Raw genomic sequence first — 21,660 nt, 5'->3', positions numbered from 1 at the left:
ATAGCATCTCATTCAAGAAGGAAGCTTGTTGACTTATAGAGACCCCAGCAATAAGAAGCTAGGAGGTATAATACTGGTAGGGGCTGAAGGCAGGGCTGCATCTCAAAAGGCTCAGAGAACATGGCTCAAGTCAGAGTTCTCAGCGGACTTCCAAGTGTAGCACACAGATGTGCCCCAAGAAGTAGCCAACATCTGGATCTCTCCCCCACAGAGGTAATGATATTTAATGCCAATAGCTTCAAGCTAGTAAAGACTTTCTTCAGTCCACCTTCTCTTCCCATGACCCTGGAAGACCCAGGGGTGTGATATTCAGAGCTGGAATAAAGACAAGGAGTGAGAGAACCAAGCAAGCCTGGCCCCCTGTGGTGGGTTAAACCCAAATCAAAAGGAAGTGAGAAGCTGTGAGTTAAATGTGAAACTGAAATTTAGATTTAGACAGCTCTGAAAATTCTTATTACCCTGATATGAGCCTTCCTTAATAAAATTTGACTGTTCTAATATTGGAAAAATATGAATTTTGCCTGCGAGAAAACCAAGGGGTAGGGAAAAAGATCCAGCAGAGCATGTTTGAGGAGTAAGGCTGGAAAATAATTAAACCCTTTCTTATTTGTACAACACAAATTTCAGTCTATTCAAGAAAGTGGTTACGATAAGATTTTTGCACATTTATTGCATATGCAGCCCAGTTACTGACTTTTGGTATTTTTCTGACTCTGTTTTCTATGTGCTCTTGACTAGAAACACTTTTCATCAGCTGTGTGGCTACACCAATCCCATACACATAATAGCAACCTGCTTGCTGCAGATTCACCTATACTTCTAATTATTCAGAGCAGGCCTAATTCGTTAAATGCATTAACCGGCACTAGATTGACACATTCTATGTTGTTCAGCAGTTGTTACATTGGCTTCTAAATTATTTCAGCTTGGCATTACAGAGATAATCTGTCATTAATGCAAACCTGTATATTTACAATATTAGAATTGCTGTCTTGTTATTTTTTTATTACTACTATCTTTTCTGTCTCCCTCATTACCACATGTATTGTTTCGCTCTCCACATTTTGAATACTGTTATCTCTAAGACTGTCAGTGAAGCGTTCTGAGATAATGATGCTGTGAGAAGAGAATTATCTCAATATGAATCTTCCTGCTCATGCTCAGATAAATTATTGTCTAACTCTTCAGATGCCTCTTCTGGGTCCTCATTAAGATACGCATGGCCTCGGGGAATTAAGGAGATCCGCAGCCTTTGTCTGAGGGTCTGAAGTACAAAAACAAAACTAGAGATGGAAAAACTGATCAAGACTTGAAGTGAAGGACTTTGCTATGATAGAAACAGGGAACGTAAAAAATATCCAATGAGATATGTATTTCATAGCAGTAGCCTTGAAAAAGAATAGTATTTGAGAATCTGAAGGTAAAATAATAATCGAGATGAATGTAAAATTTTTAAGTGTTTTGTTTTGATTTGAAGATTGCCTGTTCAAAAGCAGACAATTGCAGCAGACTTCATCCATTCCCCAGGCTTCAAATACTGACTACATTTGTATTATTTCCATTTCTGGTCACTTTGAAGGATTTCAAGTTCAAACATTCAATTCCAAAAATGTGGTATCTATAGCTGTCTATTGGCACCTCAAACTTAATGCGGATAATGTAGTGCCCTTTCTCCCTCAGATTCCTTTGTTCCCTCTCTCCCTTGTCATCCAGTCCCAATACGTGAACCTGACTTCTCTCCTACTCCTACTCCCACATCTAATTGATCAAGTCCTGGGGGTTTATCTCCAAAATCCATCCTGAATCCACCAACTTCTCTGCAGCTCCAATAAAACCACCTTGCCCAGGAAGTCATCATCTCTTAATGGCATCACCTCCCAACAGGAATATCAGCTTGTACTCTTGACCCTCTGCCCACAGCAGGCATAGTAAACTTTATAAATGTAGATCATGTGACATTAATCTCCTGCTTAAAGCCCCAGTGTCTTCTCATCACACTAACAGTGAAATCTATACTCCTAACCATGGGCTGCAAAGCCCTGAATAACCTGCTTTTACTCATTTCCTGGGTCAACTCTTTTCTTCACTCACTCCTCTGGCCACAGTGGCATTCTTTCAAGTCATTTCTGCCTATATTCCCTGCCCATGCAGACCCTTTTGTCTAGAACATTCTGCTCCCAAATCTACACATGGATGGATAACTGTTCCCCTCCATCAAGGTTTCTCTCTGCTTCCTCAGAAGGGACCTCGTCTCCCCAGCCACTCTCCCTCATATCTAAAAATCCTCTTTCATGGTCCTTATCATTCTCTGAAAGTGTCTAGTCCATTAATTTGTTTGCTTATTTATTGTTTGCCTTGTCTTGCTAGACTCTAAGGTCCGTGTGGGCAGGAATCTTGTCTCTCTTGTTCTCCACTGCATATCTAGGGTCAAGAGTGTTGTCTGACTCATAGCAGTCCCTCCATAAATATTCATAAAAATTAGAATCCAAATTACTCATGACTGAGTGTCGGAGGCCCACACTGCCAGTCTTCTTAGACTGCTAAACAGACTTGTTCTTGGCTACTGCCTGCATGTCCGGGAGGCTCCCAACTGGAGACTCAATGCCCATGTAGGGTGCTCAGGGCTCTGTGCAAAGCCAGCATCTCAGGCCTTGCCCAGCTACTTCATGCCTCACCAACCATCCTCATAGTGCGAGACCTGGGTCCCAGCTGGTGGTCTAGTGTGTGGGAGATCACCCCATTATCGCTACAACTGGGGTGCAGAGCTTCACAGCTTGAAATGTTTCTCTTTGGCAAAACCATCTCTCCTGACTTCTTTCTCTACAGATTTCCCAGACACGGACAGATTAGACTTACTGTCCTCAGGTACCATCAAGAACAATATGTTTAGCCTCACCAGGTAGTGGCATAGTGGATAGAGTGTTGGCCTGAGACACTGAGGACCCAGGTTCAAAACTCCAAGGTCACTGGCTTGAGTGTGGGCTTATCCAGCTTTAGCGAGAGCTCACCAGTTTGAGCACGGGGTCACTGGCTTGAGCATGGGATCATAGACACGACCCATGGTTGCTAGCTTAAAGTCCATCATCACTGGCTTGAGCCTAAGGTCACTGGCTTGAGTCCAAGGTCACTGGCTCAGGTGCAGCCCCCAGTCAAGGCAGGTATAAGAAAGCAATCAATGAACAATTAAAGTACCACAACAAGTTGATGCTTCTCATCTCTATCCCTTCCTATCTGTCTGTCCCTGTCTTTCCCTTTCTCTCCCTCTCACACACAAAAAAAGCCATTATGTTTACTGGAAAGATAGAATCTGCCTTTCACTACTATTGCTTCAACACATTGTGGTGACTCAGCAAAGAGTTCAGCTATAGATTTTTGTTTATTTCTGAGAGGGGTTAGATAAAGGAAGGAAGGTAGGTGGCAGAATTTGCCTCAAAAATGTTCTTCAAAGCCTATTTAACATTTTAATGCCTTAAACAAAAAACAAAAAAGTGTGCCATTAGCTCCTAAAGCTGGTGTTTGCCTGCACACACCCATCTATTTGCCCATGAATGAAATAAAACATAAAAGCAGTAAACAATCAATGCTGCCTTCTACAACACCATTAAGACCCCAGAGGAGAGAAAAAAAATGAAGAGCTATTGAATTGTTTTCTTGGGAAACAAATGTAACCCTAAATGATGTTTCTGAAGTTCAAAATGTAGGTCAGAAGATGGTTCATTAATGTTTGTAGAACAGTTCATTTGTAAGATTAATAATACAGAATGATAATATAGAATCTATAACTATTTTGTAGATACAAATTTGTTTCAACAACTTACAAACTTTTCCAAAGAATTATTTTTCTGCCTGACCATGGGGTGGCTCAGTGGATAGAGTGTTGGACTATGACACGGAGGACCCAGATTCGAGACCCTGAGGTCACCAGCTTGAGCACGGGCTCATCTGGTTTGAGCAAGGTTCACCAGCTTGAGCCCAAGGTCGCTGGCTCAAGCAAGGGGTCATTCAGTCTGCTGTAGCCTCCCGGTTAAGGTACATATGTGAAAGCAATCAATGAACAAGTAAGGTGCCGCAATGAAGAACTGATGCTTCTCATCTCTCTCCCTTCCTGTCTGTCTGTCCCTATCTGTCCCTCTCTCTGACTCTCTCAGACTCTGTCACAAAAAAAAACACAACTATTTTTCTAAAAATGTCAATTTAACCAAAAATTATGAGCAATCCTGTGATTTTTGTAGACATAAGTTGTTTTTGCAATAGAATTACTGTAAATAGAATGATATTTAGTTTAGCAGTTGCTGTGGGCCAGAAACCATTGCACATCTTTCCCATGAGTTCACTCAGACCTTGAAATCCCCTGTGAGATAGGTAACAATGCATAGCTGCCTTCAGCAGATAAAGGAACAGAAGCATAGAGAGTTTAACCCATTGCCCACTCTCAGCAATAAGCTGAGTTTCAAACCCAAGCCGTACTTTCTCTAACCACCAAACTATGCCACTGTGCTGCCAATGCCCCCCGCACCCTGCTATCAGTGGTAGCAAATGGTGACATCTATGGAGCCTTCTCATCGTTTTATGTACTATGGAAAGGACACTGCAGGTATTCTATTATCAAATCTTCCCCAAAATCCGGAGGTAAAGAAAATGTTATTTTAACCTTTGTTTAACATTGATGGTGGTACAATTTTTATGAAAAGTTTCTCCCATAGTGTTTCCTGCTAGAAAAAACTCATGTTTTATTCAATTTGGCAAAGCATGATCAGCCCGTGGCAGCTCAGTTCACACGTCTGTTTCTTTAGCAGTTCAACACAAGGGTCTGGAATTGCCAGCTTCATGCCTTTTTTACATCATTTTTTATTGACAGAGACAGTGAGAGAGTCAGAGAGAGGGACAGACAGACAGGAAAGGAGAGAGATGAGAAGCATCAATTCTTTATTGCGGCTCCTTAGTTGTTCACTGATTGCATTCTCATATGTGCCTTGACCGGGGGGCTACAGCAGAGTGAGTGACCCCTTGCTCGAGCCAGCGACCTTGGGCTCCAAGCCAGCAACCCTTGGATTCAAGCCAGTGACCCTGAGCTCAAGCTGGTGAGCCTTGCTCAAACCAGATGAACCTGCGCTCAAGCTGGCGACCTTGGGGTTTCAAACCTGGATCCTCTGCGTCCCAATCCAATGCTCTATCCACTGTGCCACCGCCTGGTCAGGTTCCATACCATTTTAAAATCCCATTTCCACCTTTGTTTTTTGCATCTAGAAAAACTTTAACTCTTTTGTTCTTAGCTGAAGCAGGCATAATTTTAAGATCAAGATCATGCTTGTTAATCTTCCAGGCATGTGGGCCCGCCTGTGAGATTACACTTCTCACTCCAACCCAGCATTAGAGTTGAACACTCCAAGAGAAAGCCTGTCTCCACCAAGGAAGCTAAATAATATCTGAATGTATTAGGGCTACAAATCATAAAATCTGAGTCCCTTCTCCAGCTAATTGGCCCATATCACAGAAACACCAACAAAGGTCTTCCATAGAGTATAGCCAGTTAATCTTTTTCAAAGTGAAGCCTGTGATACTCTGTTATTACTCTACAAGTAACCAATATAATGCAGACATCAGTCTTATTGGAATAATAAGTAAGTCTCTGGGGTCAACAGAAGAGACCTGGGGGCTCCATCAAGCAGCAGTAATGATAATTTAACAACAATTACCATCAACAAAGCATGTGTGCATAATTATGGAGGTGAACTATTAAATAATAAAATTGGGACTTGTTAATTACAGAGTTAACACCAATTACTTACAAAATAATAGACACTGTAAACACTTTAAATGCATAATTTCCTATTAACAAACAAAGAGAGATACTATTATTATTCTCGTTTTATATATCAGTAAACTGAGGCTTAGATAGACCAGGTAAATTGTCCAGGGTTATGCAGCCAGTAAGCCGTGGAGCCAAGTTTTGAGTCTCAGCATCCTGAACCCCACACAGTTTGAGTCTGCTGTGTTTTGTCAGCCCACAGCTGCACAGAACTGCCCCACAATGCAGGCTGGCTACATGGGACCGCACGCCCTGCTGGCAGCACAGTGGGCAGCTTTTCACCTGGACACCTTCACCCGTGCAGTGCTCTCTGCCCGGGACACCCACCTTTGCCAATTCCTGTTTTACTGAGATCCAGCGTAAGTGTCACTTCAGGAAGGATACCACTGTGCCAGCCACCCATCCCAGGATTCTACCTAGTTTATGGTTAGATGCCCTTTCTCTAGTTAAAAATGCATAATCCACTGTGAACAAAAAAGGAAAATGGGTCAAGTACACAGCTTGGGATTGCAAACTTCAGAAGGGAAACACTGATAGCCCAGAGCTGCCATGGTCTCATACAGAAAAAAATCTACGCTCACCTGACTGTGGTTAAATTCCTTTGATTTTTTGAGTTACGACCTGCCAGATAATGTTAATATTATTTGCCCATTTTATAAGGGTATAGGGTTGAAGCTCTAGTGAAATAGGTTGCCATTATTTATTTACTAGAGCCTTTTGACAGTTTATAGTTCTTTCTTTTTCATTCCAATGTAATTGCGGCAAACCAAAAAAAAAAACCCCAAAAAACAAAAACAAATTCACATTATAAAGATAAGCTAAAAGATACTTTCCTTTCCTTCAGCAGGAGGAGAGCAACTGTATGGAAGTCTCTGGATAATAAATAACTTCTCCACCTCCTGAATTTCTTGGCAGGCTTGTGAAATATTTATTGCATTTCTTTCTTTAAAATATCTTTCTCCTCCAGAGAATATTATTCTGTGCCCCAACGCCTGTCCCACCATTGCCGACTTCAGCTGTGCTTCTATCTCCTGCCCCCTCGCCTGACCCTGTTCTTCAGGGCTGCCTTTGGGTTAACTTCTTCTGACAGTTTCTGCTGCCTTGCGTTTAAGCTGTTACGCTGCAGATGGCTCTTCTTTCTTTATGTGACCCAGGACATATTATAAAGCACAGAACACAGACTAGGTAGAGTAATAGTTCACCAAGGAATCTCTGCACTATTCTCCCCAGTTGAATTCTTAACACGACTCTAAAGAAATGGAGAACAACTAGACAAGGAGAGCGAGGTATCCTGACTGTGTATCACCTCTCTGTGTAAAGAAACTGCTGCAGAAGCAAAAGGCTACTTTTTTTTTTTTTTTTATAATTTTATTTTTTTAATGGGGTGACATCAATAAATCAGGATACATATATTCAAAGATAACAAGTCCAGGTTATCTTGTCGTTCAATTATGTTGCATACCCACCACCCAAAGTCAGATTGTCCTCCGTCACCCTCTATCTTGTTCTCTCTGTGCCCCTCCCCCTCCCCCTTTCCCTCTCCCATTCCCCCCTCCCCCCCGTAACCACCACACTCTTATCAATGTCTCTTAGTTTCACTATTATGTCCCACCTACGTATGGAATAATACAGTTCCTGTTTTTTTCTGATTTACTTATTTCGCTTCGTATCATGTTATCAAGATCCCACCATTTTGCTGTAAATGTTCCGATGTCATCATTTCTTATGGCTGAGTAGTATTCCATAGTGTATATGTGCCACATCTTCTTTATCCAGTCATCTATTGATGGGCTTTTTGGTTGTTTCCATGTCCTGGCCACTGTGAACAATGCTGCAATAAACATGGGGCTGCATGTGTCTTTACGTATCAATGTTTCTGAGTTTTGGGGATATCTACCCAGTAGAGGGATTGCTGGGTCATAAGGTAGTTCTATTTGCAGTTTTTTGAGGAACCACCATACTTTCTTCCATAATGGTTGTACTACTTTACATTCCCACCAACAGTGGATGAGGGTTCCTTTTTCTCCACAGCCTCTCCAACATTTGCTATTACCTGACTTGCTAATAACAGCTAATCGAACAGGTGTGAGGTGGTATCTCATTGCCGTTTTGATTTGCATTTCTCTAATAGCTAAAGAAGATGAGCATCTTTTCATATATCTGTTGGCCATTTGTATTTCTTCCTGGGAGAAGTGTCTATTCATATCCTCTTCCCATTTTTTTATTGGATTGTTTGTTTGTTTGTTGTTGAGTTTTATGAGTTCTTTGTATATTTTGGATATTAAGCCCTTATCTGAGCTGTTGTTTGAAAATATCATTTCCCATTTAGTTGGCTTTCTGTTTATTTTGTTATCAGTTTCTCTTGCTGAGCAAAAACTTCTTAGTCTGATGTAGTCCCATTCATTAATTTAGCAAAAGGCTACTTTTAACTGTGGAAATGTCAGAGCAAATAGTGATTGTGGATAAACCCAGTGACCAAAACTAGACAAACTGACCATTAATAACCAGTTAATGGGTCCGATTTGGCATTTACATTTGGAATTCAATGGCAAATTGATCCAAAACAGATTGTTTAAAGTCCCAGAACTAAAAGCCAATAGAGTCAGGAAATGCTTACAATTATTTTTTCACTCATCCCCACCTAAAGTATAAGGACAGTTAAGCAAATTCAAGAAAACTATCCATTTTGAGCCAAGCTAATAGGTAGAAAAGGAGAATGAAATACAAAGTTGGTCAACTGTCTTTACAATGGACTTTAGTAAATGTTGTAAATGAAATGAATTGTTCAACTGAAGATTAAAATTATCACAGTATGTGCAGATTTGGTTTTGCATACAGTCAAGTGAAAAAGAGAGAGGAAAGAGAAAAGACCAAGGGCTTGAGAAGACGAGGGAGACTTCTGGAGACCTCGTTCAATCCAGACTACACCACTGAGCTGCAGCATGTCCTCGAGCAAGAGCCCCTGGAGACCTCGTTCAATCCAGACTACACCACTGAGCTGCAGCATGTCCTCGAGCAAGAGCCCCTGGAGACCTCGTTCAATCCAGACTACACCACTGAGCTGCAGCATGTCCTCGAGCAAGAGCCCCGACCTCTGCGACCAAACTTGCTGATCAGCTAGTAAGGTTAACTAGGACTCTCCACGTTCCCCCCTAAAAAGCAAAGTTCATGCTAATTAACTCAGACATTTTTAACAGCCGGAGCTCCACACACCAAAAGGTGAAAAGGGTATTTTTTAGTTGTTAGCAATCACCTGTAAAATTATTTAAGTTGTCAGAAGGACCAATACCGATTTGCCCCTGGGAAAGACCTCCCGTGGCATTGGACTGACCATAAGCTTCGTGTTTTTAAAGAGAAGCATTCCTCATCCAGCTCTACTTCTTCCTCTGTCTCTTTCGTTCTTTGTCTCTTTTTCTCTTAAATATTTTTATTCTGTTTTATCATTTTGTCGCTATCTTTTATGATTTTATTCTTAATCCTCTAAAAGCTAAAAGCCAATTATAGTAAAATTTGATGTAGCTTCCTCCACATCAGGGGTCCCCAAACTACGGCCCATGGGCCACATGCGGCCCCCTGAGGCCATTTATCCGGCCCCTGCTGCACTTCCGGAAGGGGCACCTCTTTCATTGGTGGTCAGTGAGAGGAGCATAGTTCCCATTGAAATATTGGTCACTTTGTTGATTGAAATTTACTTGTTCTTTTATTTTAAATATTGTATTTGTTCCCGTTTTGTTTTTTTACTTTAAAATAAGATATGTGCAGTGTGCATAGGGATTTGTTCATAGTTTTTTTTTATAGTCCGGCCCTCCAACGGTCTGAGCGACAGTGAACTGGCCCCCTGTGTAAAAAGTTTGGGGACCCCTGCTCCACATCTCCCTACCCAATCCTACACCTCAACAGGTACGTCAGGTCTCTTATTCCTCTTAACACACTAAACCCTATTTCCCACTCATGTTACATTAGCAAATAAAAACATTAATGCCTATATTCTTTAATCTTCTCTACTAATCCCACGAAACAGATTAATATAGTTGCATTTTAACATAGCATTGGCACTTAGTTCTGAACAAGTGGAAAGAAGAACATTTGAGGATCAATTTTAAAATAATGTCCTGTGCCCTGGCTGGTTTGCTTATGGATAGTGTCGGCTCAGAATGCAGACATCCTGGGTTCAATCCCCGATCGGGGCACACATGAGAAGCGACCATCTCCCTTTCTTTCCCTCCCTCTCTTCTTTCCTTTCTCCTCCCATCTTGCAGCCAGTGGCTCAATTTGTTTGCGTTTCGCCTTAGGAGCTAAGGATAGCTTGGCTGATTCAAACATCGGCCCCAGACAGGGTTGCCAGGTGGATCCCAGTTGGGGTGCATATGAAAGTCTGCCTCACTGTCTCTCCTCTTCTCACCTTAGAAAAATAACAATAATAGTGTCCTGTTTTGTATTCTAATGACTACTCCCCCCCCCCCACACACACAAAAAGATACTAAAGAGTTAGATTTATTTAAAGTAAATTGTCATGAAGCGATTTCATTGAATAAGTCCTTTTGTTGCCTTCTGACGCTAATGTTTTCTTTCCCCTTAAGGGCTTGTGAAGAGCAGTTCTACTCTGACTTTTAGATAGTACCCAGTCTTTTTTTTTAAGGTTAGGTTATATATCAAAAGTGTATTGCAAAGTTACTAGCTTGATCTTTGAATCAGAAGCAGTTATCCAATCTCCAATTAGTAATTTGTAAATAATATGTAAAAGAGGTTGAAGAGGACAGAAGGAAAAAAACTTTGCTAAAAAACCTAGTTTTAAAAAATGTATATAAAATCCTTAAATATTACTAATTAACCAAAGGTGTATTAGGATAGGCCAAACTAGAAATCATACCTGTATCTATGGTATTTAGCCTTAAAAAGTAAGGTTAAGGAAGTCTGATGTTATTTAAGCTCTCCACCTAGAGATGAAATTCTTTTAAAATGTCATCATTATCTACTTGTCCATTTAATTCTGTTACAAAAATAAAATTTCACCTGTTAGTCAACCCTTAATTATAGATTTGATTACTCTGTGCCAAGTAACTATGGTAGTTGCTGGGAATAAATCAGTGAAAAGTTAGTCTTTTACCACAAGTGTTTATAGTTTAGCCAATGTAAAAGATAAGCACCTGAACTATTTCAATACTGTATAAGGGAATACATAGAAAGCATGCATTTAACTGTGTCTTTGATGACCTACATCTCATTCACAAGGGTAGGAGGTATTCAGACAGAGGATAGCAGGTTAAAAAAAAAAAGCTAACAATACCACATGTCAGTGAAACTGCAAGTTATCTTCGGTAAAATTAGATCATGAGTGTGGCAGCTCACAAGCACAGAGCTACTGAAGAGGGCAGAGAACAAAGCATGAAGGGCCCTAAATGACATGGGAATAAATTGACTGCAGACAACGGCAGGCCATGTTAATGTCTAAGCCGTGGAGTGATGTGACTTCTGTCAGAGTTTCACTTTAGAAAGAGGGCTCTGGCTACAGTATGAAAATCTGTGTGTGAGAGATTGTCCCTTGAACGCAACATATCCAAACAAATGGGTTTATGACTCTTGTCTAAAATTTACAAAAAGGAAAAATGTAATTAAAGAATGTTGTGAAGTAAAAGAACATAAAAAAGGAAAGGTAATAGAATAAAGAAATAAAACAGACTTTGGCTTTTTTGTTTGTTTGTTTTTAATTTTTTTTTTTGTATTTTTCTGAAGTTGGAAATGGGGAGGCGGTCAGACAGACTCCTACATGCGCCCGACCAGGATCCATCCGGCATTCCCACCAGGGGGCGATGCTCTGCCCATCTGGGGCATTGCTCTGTTGTGACCAGAGCCATTCTAGCGCCTGAGGCAGAGGCCATGGAACTGTCCTCAGCGCCCGGGCCAACTTTGCTTCAATGGAGCCTCGGCTGCGGGAGAGGAAGAGAAAGACAAAGAGGAAGGAGAGGGGGCGGGGTGGAGAAACAGATGGGCACTTCTCCTGTGTGCCCTGGCCGGGAATTGAACCCAGGACTCCTGCATGCCAGGCCGATGCTCTACCATTGAGCCAACCGGCCAGGGCCTACAAAACAGACTTTGAATGATGGTAAGTCAGTGAAAGACTATTTAAGCAGTGCAGAGAAAGCTGAAATCTATGTGCCTATGTGATAGGATGAGAATGAGCATTTTACTGAATCTCAGAGAGAACACTAGACTCAGGAAAAAGAGACTGAAGTTGTCTGAGATGGTGAGGGACATTGGTGTGGCTTAAAATAGGAGCTTGAATGAAAACTTTTATGAGAAGTAGTTAGAACCCAGGTCTCCTCATCAGCTCACATGGGTAGGCAACTCTGTTCTTAATCTGAAAAGGAATGTTTAGTCTGTAGAGAAATGAAAGTAGAAATGGAATTGCTCTAGTATCAGCACCACATGGTTTAGGAAAGAGTGGGTATGAGATGCCATTCAGAAAACAAAGCAAATCAGTGAAATTCTACATCCTGAACAATGAGAAATATCTATGATAGTTTGATTCACAGAATACTGGGAACAGACTTCTCTCCAGATAAATTATATAGCTAGCCTAGAGAAAGGAAATGCAGACATTGATAGTTGTGATCTTTGAATGAATTGGTTGTTTCACTTGACATCCTACCATAAAACCAACTAAATAACAAGCATCTCTTTCCACAACACACACACACACACACACACACACATGCACAAACACATTAGATCACTTAAGAAGAGTGAGTTAAAATAGCATTTAAATGCTGAGGCCTAAACCCCAGAAAATACGGTGTATTGTTAGGCAGAGAAAAAGGTCTCACAATTTAATTAGAAATTTATTTTGATAATCTAACTCTCAAAACAAATGCTTGGAAATTATAATTCATCAGAGACAGAACTCTTTCAAATGCTCCAAAAAAATCAAAGGCACTGTTAGCTGGTAGACATTCTGCTCTAGTTGTTAGTTGGGAGAACTCTTTGATGGACATTTAGGTATGCAGACAATAAAAAAAAACCCACAATAACATCTGTACTTAGAGTAACTGTGTAAATGGCTCTTGTTTAGACTTTACACTAATTATGGCAGTCCCAACCCTGTGGTTAAGGGGGGGGGAAATTGGCAGAATTCCACATGGTATTTTTAGCCTCATAAATTTGAAATGAGAGATGTTTTCAACCATATTGCTGCTAATTTTTAACCTTCCCACACCTGGTATAATATTTCATGCTATGTTCAAATAATATACCTGGAGTTATTAATACCAGCTTTGACTAGAACCACTATAATGACTTGAGATTGTGCTTCATGTTTCCTGAAATAGAAAAAAATTAAGTGACAGACATATAAATATGCTATTATGTTTTTATGAAAGATATTACATGAACCATATTATATGGAGTAGAAAAGTTATAGTTTTGGTCTCAATAAGAAATCATAAATAAAAATGCAAATGAATAATTAATGTACTATATATTAACTACCAAAAAGACATTTACATCCAGTAAAGTTCATACATTTCACTCCTAGGAAGGTCCTTCCTAATCAGATGCCATTAACTCCTATTTTAGAAGTTTCTAACAAGCTTAGTTGACTGGTTTACTGCCCAAAAGCAAATTAGAAGTAATAAGCTAGCTGCAGACAGGTTCTTATTTTGAGACGGGCATATTAATAGCAGCAAGCTGTGATGACAGATAGGAATGTGAAAGAAAAAAAAAAGCCTTAGAAATCAGAACTCCAAGTAGACTATTTTATAGTCATAAGCAACTCAGTAAATTTCCTATATTTCATTAGGCTCTGATGGTAGCACTACACAATGACTAATCATGATATAATAGTCCCCAAAAGGTTAAAAATAGTAATATTATGAGAAATTTATTTTTAAAAAGATTTTAATAGAGTTAAAATCAGCTAACAGTATAATTGCATTGTTTATGTTTTGCTTATGCAAAGTAGCTTGTTTCCTAGTAATGAATGTTCTCCCTTAAAATAAAACCCATACATGAAAAGAAGAAATCTTAAGGACCATTCATGACTTCATATATAAAGTACTTGTTAATTGACCACCAGTTTCTCTCTTTGTGCATTTAGAACTTCTTAACTTCCACCTAGTAACACAGAGTAGAATTTTCCTAGCCCCTGTGAGATTAGTGCCTTGAAGATTGAGAGTAAATACAGACACTTGAATTCATCTTTGTATCATGCGTGCTCTGCAATGCTTAACATGTAGAAAATGCTGAATAAAGGAAGAAAATGAAAATGACTTACAATACCCACACCTATGCTCTTTATTCTTTTGGTGACAATAAATAATAGTATCAATACTTACATTTGTGTAATTGTAAAAAGCAAATTCACATTAAAAATCATTAAACATGATTTAATCTCAAAATTCAAATTAACTGGAAAAAACTTTAGTTCAGATAGGTGACTGAATTATTAAATATACTTAAGGAATTATAATGTAGACAGAAGCTAATGTTGCCTATTAATGAATTTTCAGAATGCATAATTGAAATTGTTATTATAACATTATATATCATAGTAATTTTATAGTCTTAAGGTAGATTCCAATTTACATTTCATGTTGAGAAAAGGCTATAGAGCAGAGTTTTACTTTAACCTGCTCTCTTACTAAATCTTTTTAAATGTATAATAAATGGGGTCCAACAATAAATGGTTTAACCTTACCTACAGGGGTGAACAAAAGTAGTTTTGCAGTTGTAAATATACAAAACGATTTATTCTTATGTTACTTATTAATTATTGAATTATTTGTTTATATTATAACTATAAACCTACTTTTGCCAACAACTGTATGTTCTAAAGCCATGGGTCTTGGTTCTCTAAGGCAATTTCTTTAATTACATATTTTATTTTGAAGACAGTTGATAAATAGTATTTAACTTTTAAACCCCTGAGAGACATAATACAAATGTGTTCTCAATTCCAATCTTATGATGTCATTTTATCTTGAAAAATATTATTATCTCTGTATAAAATTCATACTTACATTTAGGACTTAATCACGATATATTTAGCATGGCTTAGAATTTATTCAGAAATAAATCAGCAGTTGAACATTAATTTTGAAAAATAATACAAAATTTTCTAGTTATCAATTATTTGTCTTTTGTGTGTGTGCCTATATTAAAATATTCATAGAGAGTATAATAAAGTAGTGGAGAGTAGATTTCAGCTAATAAGATAATGCCATATCACATAGTCGGAAACTTTGATATCTAAGTGCAGGTTTTAGGTAATAGAAAATGAGATAGATAATTTCTGAATAACAGCAGACAAATCCTTAGAAATCAATCACACCAGAAGATTAGGGTTTACCAGTGTATAACAGAAAATTCTTTCATACCTGAAGCAGGGACAATTGGTAAACATAATATGCGTTCTTGTGTAACTCTCCAAAGAAAGAAGATAACAAGATGTACAAAAAGTCGCAGAGCTGAGTCAGCTTGATAAGAAAGCAGTCAATAGTTATTGTTCTTTTACTTATTGAATCCATTAAACTCTTTTATTAATATAACAATATAGGTGATCCTGTTTTGAATACATAATTATTTGAGCATGATAGGAAACTAATCCATTCACTCATCCATTCAATAAGTACTTAAACTGTTCCAGTAACTCTGTCAGAACAGACTATATAACATTTTTTCCCTTAAAAACTTACCATTCATGAAAAAAAATCATTGATAAACTGAACTTCATTAAAATTAAAAGCTTCTGCCCTGCAAAAGAAGACGTCAAAAAAATGAGAACACAACTCACAAACTTGGAGAAAATATTTGCAGAAGACATTTTTGTTATCTAAAATATACAAAAAAGCTTAAAATTCAACAATAAGAAAATGAACAATCTGATAGGAAAATCAGCAAAAGATCTGAATAGATACCTTACCAGGGAATATATGCAGAAATAAGCATATGAAAAGGTGCTCAAAACACATGTCATTAGAGAAATGAAAATTAAAATAATGAACTACCCCTAGACATCTATTAGAATGACTGAAATCCAAAAGGCTGACAACACTGAATGCTGGCAAGGATGTGGAGAAACAGGAACCCTTATTTATTGCTGGAGGGAATCTGACATGGCACAGACTATTTGGCAGATTCTTACAAAACTCATAATCTTACCATATGATACAGCATTTGCACACCTAGGTATTTACACAGATAAGTTGAAAATTAAGAATGAAGACATATGATACAGCATTTGCACACCTCTGATAGATATGCACACCTGTCGTATGCACACAAAACCTGTGCGGATATTTATAGCAGCTTTATTTAAACTGTCAAAACTTGGAGGTAACAGATGTCATTCAGTAGGTAAATGAATAAATAAACTGTGATGCATCTAGATAATAAAAGATTACTTAACACTAAAAATAAATGAGTTATCAAGCCATGAAAAGACATGGAAGAAATTTAAATGCATATTTCTATGTGAAAGACTCCAAACTAAAAAAAAGGCAACTTATTATATGACTTCAAATATATAGCATTCTGGAAAAGGAAAAGCTATGGAGACTATAATAAGATCAATGACTGCCCTGAGGTAAGAAGAAGGAGAGACAGAGAAGCAGAGCACAGACAACCGTTAAGGTAGAAACTATTTCATATGACAGCGGTGCTCAAACTTTTTGAAGTTGAGGTGCATTTAAAATCCTACAGAGCCCTGGCCGGTTGGCTCAGTGGTAGAGCGTCGGCCTGGCGTGCGGAAGTCCCGGGTTCGATTCCCGGCCAGGGCACACAGGAGAGGCGCCCATCTGCTTCTCCACCCCTCCCCCCCTTCCTCTCTGTCTCTCTCTTCCCCTCCCGCAGCTGAGGCTCCATTGGAGCAAAGATGGCCGGGGCGCTGGGGATGGCTCCTTGGCCTCTGCCCCAGGCGCTAGAGTGGCTCTGGTCACGACAGAGCATCACCCCTGGTGGGCGTGCCGGGTGGATCCCGGTGGGGCGCATGCGGGAGTCTGTCTGACTGTCTCTCCCTGTTTATAGCTTCAGAGAAATACCAAAAAAAAGAAAAAAGAAAAGAAAAGAAAATCCTACAGATCGGAGACCGTACCGGAGAACCAGAGCCAGGCCAAACCAGAAGACCCGAATGACGCCGGACCGAAAGCCGGAGCTGGGCCGGGCGGGCTGCCCCGAAAGGCTGCTTATTCATCCCAGCGGAGACCTCCGGCCTGGCCGGGAGCAGCGGCGGCCACGATCGCAGTCGCGGCGGAGGAGGAGAGACGGCTCCGGCAGCGGAACTGTCTGGCGCTGGAGGAGGACAAGCCCGCAGTGGAGCGCTGCCTGGAGGAGCTGGTCTTCCGCGACGTCGAAGACAACGAGGACGCGCTGCTGCGGCGTCTGCGAGGCCCGCGGGTTCAGGTCCAGGAAGAATCAGGTGACTCAGAAGTGGAAAATGAAGCAAAAGATAATTTTCTGCCTCGAAAGAAGCCAGTTTGGGTGGATGAAGATGATGAGGAGGAGGAAATGGTTGACATGATGAACAATCGTTTTCGGAAAGATATCATGAAAAATGTCAGTGAAAGTAAACTTTCAAAACACGAGCTTCAGAAGCGCCTCAAGGAAGAATTCCAGCATGCCATGGGGGGAGTGCCTGCCTGGGTGGAGACTAATAAGCGGAAAACATCTTCAGCTGATGAAAGTGAAGAGGACGAAGACGATTTGTTGCAAAGGACTGGGAATTTCATATCCACATCAACTTCTCTGCCTAAAGGAATCTTAAAGATGAAGAAATGCCAACCTGCTAATGCCGAACGCCCTACTGCTGCTCGGATCTCGTCGGTGCAGTTCCACCCTTGTGCACAGGTGATCATGGTCACGGCTCTGGATAACTCTGTGTCACTCTTTCAGGTTGATGGAAAAACAAATCCTAAAATTCAGAGCATCTATTTGGAAAAGTTTCCAATCTTTAAGGCTCGTTTTAGTGCTAATGGAGAAGAGGTTTTAGCTACAAGTACCCACAGCAAGGTGCTTTATGTCTATGATATGCTGGCTGGGAAGTTAATTCCTGTGCATCAAGTGAGAGGTTTGAAAGAGAAGATAGTACGTAGCTTCGAAGTCTCCCCAGATGGGTCCTTCTTGCTCATAAATGGCGTTGCTGGATATTTTCATTTGCTGTCAATGAAGACGAAAGAATTGATTGGTAGCATGAAAATCAATGGACGGGTTGCTGCAACCACATTCTCTTCGGATAGTAAGAAAGTGTTCTCCTCCTCAGGGGATGGGGAAGTTTACGTTTGGGAGTGAATTCCAGGAAGTGCCTGAACAGATTTGTTGATGAAGGCAGTTCATTTGGATTGAGCATTGCAGCATCTAGGAATGGACAGTATGTGGCTTGTAGTTCTAATTGTGGAGTGATAAACATATACAATCAGGATTCTTGTCACCAAGAAACAAACCCAAAGCCAGTAAAAGCTAAAATGAACCTGGTTACAGGTGTTTCTTCTCTGACCTTCAATCCCACCACGGAAATCCTGGCCATTGCTTCAGAAAAAATGAAAGAAGCAGTCAGATTGGTTCACCTTCCTTCCTGTACAGTGTTTTCAAACTTCCCAGTCTTCAAAAAGAAGAACCTTCCTCTTGTTCATACCATGGATTTTTCTCCAAGAAGTGGCTATTTTGCTTTGGGCAATGAAAAGGGCAAGGCCGTGATGTATAGGTTGCACCATTACTTAGACTTCTAAAGACATTATTTGAAGTTCGGTTGAGTCACAAGAGAAGCCTGTCCTGATATATTTTCTCAGAAACTTTCCAGAATGTGTGAAGATATGGATAATGATTTTTATTTAAGTTAATAGAAATGTTTTAATAAACACATGGCAACTTTTGTTTGAAAAAAAATAAAGATAAAAAATAAATAAAATCCTACAGATAATTGTAGGTGCACTATACACAAATTTCTGAGAAATATGTTATAATAATTAAATCAAATATTAAAGAAAAAATATAAAGTCCAAGTGTGCTTTTATGGTAATTAAACAAAATAAATATGACAGAATTAAATTTATTCTGATATTAAAAAACATTTTATGTTACATTTTTTTGAGTTATGCTTTTTAGAATTCGTAAAGAGGGGTTAAAAATAAAAAAAAAAACAAAAATTTATCTTCATATATATATATATACACAGTGTGTCCGTAAAGTCATGGTGCACTTTTTTTTTTTTATATATAATTTTATTTTTTTAATGGGGTGACATCAATAAATCAGGATACATATATTCAAAGATAACAAGTCCAGGTTATCTTGTCGTTCAATTATGTTGCATACCCACCACCCAAAGTCAGATTGTCCTCTGTCACCTTCTATCTTGTTTTCTTTGTGCCCCTCCCCACCCCCTATCCCTCTCCCATTCCCCCCTCCCCCCCGTAACCACCACACTCTTATCAATGTCTCTTAGTTTCACTATTATGTCCCACCTACGTATGGAATAATACAGTTCCTGTTTTTTTCTGATTTACTTATTTCGCTTCATATCATGTTATCAAGATCCCACCATTTTGCTGTAAATGTTTCGATGTCATCATTTCTTATGGCTGAGTAGTATTCCATAGTGTATATGTGCCACATCTTCTTTATCCAGTCATCTATTGACGGGCTTTTTGGTTGTTTCCATGTCCTGGCCACTGTGAACAATGCTGCAATAAACATGGGGCTGCATGTGTCTTTACGTATCAATGTTTCTGAGTTTTTGGGATATATACCCAGTAGAGGGATTGCTGGGTCATAAGGTAGTTCTATTTTCAGTTTTTTGAGGAACCACCATACTTTCTTCCATAATGGTTGTACTACTTTACATTCCCACCAACAGTGGATGAGGGTTCCTTTTTCTCCACAGCCTCTCCAACATTTGCTATTACCTGACTTGCTAATAACAGCTAATCGAACAGGTGTGAGGTGGTATCTCATTGCCGTTTTGATTTGCATTTCTCTAATAGCTAAAGAAGATGAGCATCTTTTCATATATCTGTTGGCCATTTGTATTTCTTCCTGGGAGAAGTGTCTATTCATATCCTCTTCCCATTTTTTTTATTGGATTGTTTGTTTGTTTGTTGTTGAGTTTTATGAGTTCTTTGTATATTTTGGATATTAAGCCCTTATCTGAGCTGTTGTTTGAAAATATCATTTCCAATTTAGTTGGCTTTCTGTTTATTTTGTTATCAGTTTCTCTTGCTGAGCAAAAACTTCTTAGTCTGATGTAGTCCCATTCATTAATTTTTGCCTTCACTTCTCTTGCCATTGGAGTCAAATTCATAAAATGCTCTTTAAAACCCAGGTCCATGAGTTGAGTACCTATGTCTTCTTCTATGTACTTAATTGTTTCAGGTCTTATGTTTAGATCTTTGATCCATTTTGAGTTAATTTTTGTACAGGGGGAGAGACTGTAGTCCAGTTTCATTCTTTTGCATGTGGCTTTCCAGTTTTCCCAGCACCATTTATTGAAGAGGCTTTCCTTTCTCCATTGTGTGTTGTTGGCCCCTTTATCAAAAATTATTTGACCATATATATGTGGTTTTATTTCTAGACTTTCTATTCTGTTCCATTGGTCTGAGTGTCTATTTTTCTGCCAATACCATGCTGTTTTGATTGTCGTGGCCCTATAATAGAGTTTGAAGTCAGGTATTGTTATGCCCCCAGCTTCATTCTTTTTCTTTAGGATTGCTTCGACTATTCGGGGTTTTTTATAGTTCCATATAAATCTGATGATTTTTTGCTCCATTTCTTTAAAAAACGTCATTAGAAGTTTGATGGGAATTGCATTAAATTTGTATATTGCTTTGGGTAATATAGCCATCTTGATTATATTTATTCTTCCTAGCCAAGAATAAGGTATATTCTTCCATCTCATTATATCTTTTTCGATTTCCCTTAACAATGGTTTATAGTTTTCATTATATAAGTCCTTTACATTCTTTGTTATGTTTATTCCTAAGTATTTTATTTTTTTTGTTGCAATTGTGAAGGGGATTATTCTTTTGAGTTCCTTCTCAGTTGTTTCATTGTTGGCATATAGAAAGGCTATTGACTTCTGTATGTTAATTTTGTATCCTGCGACCTTACTGTATTGGCTTATTGTTTCTAGTAGTCTTTTTGTGGATTCTTTGGGGTTTTCGATGTATAGGATCATATCATCTGCATAAAGTGATACCTTTACTTCTTCTTTTCCGATATGGATGCCTTTTATTTCTTTGTCTTGTCTGATTGCTCTGGCTAGAACCTCTAGTACCACATTAAATAAGAGTGGAGAGAGTGGACAACCCTGTCTTGTTCCTGATTTAAGGGGGAAAGCCTTCAGTTTAGTGCCATTTAATATGATGTTAGCTGATGGTTTATCATATATGGCCTTTATCATGTTGAGATATTTTCCTTCTATACCCATTTTGTTGAGAGTCTTAAACATAAAATTGTGTTGTATTTTATCAAAAGCCTTTTCTGCGTCTATTGATAAGATCATGTGGTTTTTGTTCTTTGTTTTGTTGATATGGTGTATTACATTAACCGTTTTACGTATGTTGAACCATCCTTGAGATTCTGGCATGAATCCCACTTGATCATGATGTATTATTTTTTTAATATGTTGTTGTATTCAATATGCTAGTATTTTGTTTAGTATTTCAGCATCTGTATTCATTAGAGATATTGGTCTGTAGTTTTCTTTTTTTGTGCTATCCTTGCCTGGTTTTGGTATGAGGGTTATGTTGGCCTCATAAAATGTGTTTGGAAGTATTGCTTCTTCTTCAATTTTTTGGAAGACTTTGAGTAGAATAGGAACCAAGTCTTCTTTGAATGTTTGATAAAATTCGCTGGTATAGCCGTCA

General features: G+C 39.0%; 1 protein-coding gene across 1 annotated transcript in view; it reads left to right on the top strand.

Moving 5' to 3' along the window:
• LOC136306507 (U3 small nucleolar RNA-associated protein 18 homolog) overlaps positions 1 to 18,676 on the top strand; it is a 30,436-nt gene extending 11,760 nt beyond the window's left edge. The window contains 5 exon segments of the mRNA XM_066233040.1: positions 2,827 to 2,899; positions 8,648 to 8,929; positions 16,829 to 16,944; positions 16,947 to 18,080; positions 18,083 to 18,676. Coding sequence (XP_066089137.1) covers positions 2,827 to 2,899; positions 8,648 to 8,929; positions 16,829 to 16,944; positions 16,947 to 18,080; positions 18,083 to 18,525 — 2,048 coding nt within the window. The 3' untranslated portion in view covers positions 18,526 to 18,676.
• Positions 18,677 to 21,660: the final 2,984 nt, after the last annotated feature.

Source organism: Saccopteryx bilineata, chromosome 5, assembly GCF_036850765.1.
Source record: "Saccopteryx bilineata isolate mSacBil1 chromosome 5, mSacBil1_pri_phased_curated, whole genome shotgun sequence".
Classification (NCBI taxonomy): domain Eukaryota; kingdom Metazoa; phylum Chordata; class Mammalia; order Chiroptera; family Emballonuridae; genus Saccopteryx; species Saccopteryx bilineata.
This window is presented reverse-complemented; position numbering and strand designations above follow the sequence as displayed.